We start from the raw sequence: 2,719 nt of genomic DNA, 5'->3' as shown, positions 1-2,719 counted from the left end.
TATTAAAGGTGCTGCATCAAATAAATACCTAAATGAAATAGAAACCTGATAAAGGTTAACGACTGAAAGATCTTTTTGATTCTTTTCTTTGTGGTAAAGGTTATCTTAATTGTTCGCACCTCTTCCTGAGATTTTGTTTAATACCATTATTCTTCACACTTACCTTCATAACATCCGTTAAAATGCAATTATTGCATTAAGTCGTCACACCTATACTTAGGAGGAATTAAATGAAGGTCCAATTATTACCTTATCACCAGTGGTGGCGACAGTGGAGGAAGGAGGAATTTTCCCCCCTCGGACATGACCTGGACCCCCCGGTCGTCCGACGCATGACTATAGGTCGTCGGATCAGAAATTAAAAAAAAAATAGTAATTTGTCTATCCAAATAACGTTGTTTTGACTGCCAATTCTAATATTGTGGTCATAAAAGCACATTTTAGAAACTTTCCCTGTGAACCCTACAAGTGAGTTTATATAGTTTTCTGGGCTGTCGACCGAGGCTTCGTCAGCCCCTTGGCTCGGACTCCTCCGTCAGACATGTCGGACCGCTTGTCCTGCAAATTCGCTTCTTATAACATGAATGGCTTTACTTATTCTACAGTACATCTCCCAGCGTTAAACTAAACTACACCAAACATGAAGACCTTTCTCGCAGTATGCCTCTTAGCAGCTTTTCTCGGGTGCAGCAGTGAGTAAACAACTCCATTTTAGATGACCTTGTTGATTCTTATCTTTAATAAATTGTGGTAAAACGTTGATCTTATTCACACCTTTTCATGAGATGAGGTATCATTCTTCAAACTTATCTTGTTAACATCCGTTAAAATATAATGATTGCATTAAGTCGACGACACACCTATACTTAGGAGGAATTAAATGAAGGTCCAATTATTACCTTATAACATGAGTGACTTTACTTATTTTACAGTACATCTCCCATCGTTAAACTAGACCACATCAAACATGAAGACCTTTCTCGCAGTCTGCCTCTTTGCAGCTTTTCTCGGGTGCAGTGAGTAGAAATCCATTTTAATTTAAAAGCTTACTAATTAATACAACTTCTTGTAAGCCTATATTGAGGCGTTACCTCAATTGACTTCAGTATAGCATTTGGCAAACCAGAACGATGTATTTCGTGTTCTTTCATTCAAGCTCCATCGCCGTTCTCATCACTTTGTATACGATGTTGAACATCGTTAATTGAGATGCAGTAACATCTGAATCAACGCAAATTCCTCTCCTTTACGGCTTACATTAATGCATCGTAAGACGACTTTAGAGTTTATCTCTTTATTGTGAGATCCCGTCTTATCGTTTAAAATGTTTCAAATACGAGCGTATCAATTTAACGCTGTCTCTAATAATAATGATTGATTGATTTTATAATGTAATAATGATTTGATTCACAGATGCGGCCATCACTAGATTCGTATGTGAACATAAAACCATGAGCATCGACTGTGGCGACCACAAGATTAATATTCTCTGTGCCAGCTACGGACGTTCTGTGCCCTATAACCAACGCTGTTGGCACTCGAGCAGCATCCAAGACACGTCGTGCATTGCGCAATCATCAATATCTAAGGTCAACCAGCTTTGCGATGGAAAGAAGTCGTGTAATGTCCAGGCTAGTAACGGTGTTTTTGGTGACCCCTGTTATGGAACATTCAAGTATCTGGAGGTCTCGTACGAGTGTGAGTACTATGGTTTAAAATATTTGAAATTTAGAATTATGGCTGGGCGTCTGGGGACCGGCAACAGCCATCGCAGTTTTCATATAAGTTTCTTTATATACGTAGGCCTAACGTTGTTTTCACTTTGTTTACTTACCTTGTTTCCTTTCCTTTTTCTTTCTTATTAGGTTTTCTTACTTTTCTTTCATTTTGTTCCCATATCTTTCTTTCCATTTCCTTTATTTTCTTTTCTTTCTTGTGTTCCAAATATTTTGTTTCCTTTTTCTTATTTTTATTGTGCTAGACGAGAGTAGCTTGCATCGTTACACGAAGTAATCATTAATTAGAAGAGAAGGAAGTTACAGTACACTCACGCCTTGAGCGCTTTCAGACTTTAGATATCTAACTACATTACTTTCTCACCCCAAAAATATACTTTCTTTGAAGCCCTGTCCCGACTATGGCTATGATAACATAACGTATTACATCATGACCATAATAGAGTAGGCCTACCACAGTGTTACGTCACGATACCACGTGATACTACTCCGTTGCTATTAGACTGGGTGCAGTAGGAAATTAACGGAAAAAAAATAAAGGAAAATTTATTTTTGGTCTTTCTGAATCAGTATATCATATAGTGTCTCAGAAAAAAAATCCCCATTCTTAGAGCTTGAACTTTTTTTATAGCACTTTGAAATTTTGACATAAAATATCCTATTTTGGAATAATTAAGATGGGGGTAGGGGAAATAAATGTATGTTTTTAGTCACTTTTACATATGCTATGTATATCAAATGTAACTAGAACTTGGCTAAATAGTTACTCTTCACTCTCGTAAAAATAAATTAATCGGAATGATGACGTCAACACAAAAAATTCCAAGATGGCTGCCATTTTGGAGGTAAAACATTTTTATAATGTAAAATTACCTTTATTGTTATCAGAGCAATTTCAAAACAATGTTATACATCTGTCTCTTATACACATCTAGATGTGTATAAGAGACAGTATATATATATATAAAATATAAAATATTAGA

At 36.3% G+C, this 2,719-nt stretch overlaps 2 protein-coding genes across 3 annotated transcripts in view; one reads left to right on the top strand and one right to left on the bottom strand.

The window, feature by feature from the left end:
• LOC117111016 overlaps positions 1 to 2,719 on the bottom strand; it is an 18,729-nt gene that overhangs the window by 5,757 nt on the left and 10,253 nt on the right. Inside the window, exon 3 of one of the 2 annotated variants that reach the window (XM_033253876.1) lies at positions 173 to 210. The exons of the other annotated variant lie outside the window; for it this stretch is intronic. Coding sequence (XP_033109767.1) covers positions 197 to 210 — 14 coding nt within the window. The 3' untranslated portion in view covers positions 173 to 196. Of the gene's footprint in view, positions 1 to 172; positions 211 to 2,719 lie in introns of those variants that run through there. 2 annotated transcript variants of the gene reach the window in all.
• Positions 927 to 1,880, top strand: LOC117111015 (L-rhamnose-binding lectin ELEL-1-like). Its single transcript, XM_033253874.1, has 2 exons — positions 927 to 1,016; positions 1,414 to 1,880. Exons 1-2 carry the CDS (start codon positions 968 to 970, stop codon positions 1,863 to 1,865), a joined length of 501 nt encoding a protein of 166 aa, XP_033109765.1. The 5' UTR covers positions 927 to 967; the 3' UTR covers positions 1,866 to 1,880.

This window comes from Anneissia japonica, unplaced genomic scaffold (assembly GCF_011630105.1).
Source record: "Anneissia japonica isolate Jap-2015-1 unplaced genomic scaffold, ASM1163010v1 scaffold573_len2283161_cov171, whole genome shotgun sequence".
Classification (NCBI taxonomy): domain Eukaryota; kingdom Metazoa; phylum Echinodermata; class Crinoidea; order Comatulida; family Comatulidae; genus Anneissia; species Anneissia japonica.
This window is presented reverse-complemented; position numbering and strand designations above follow the sequence as displayed.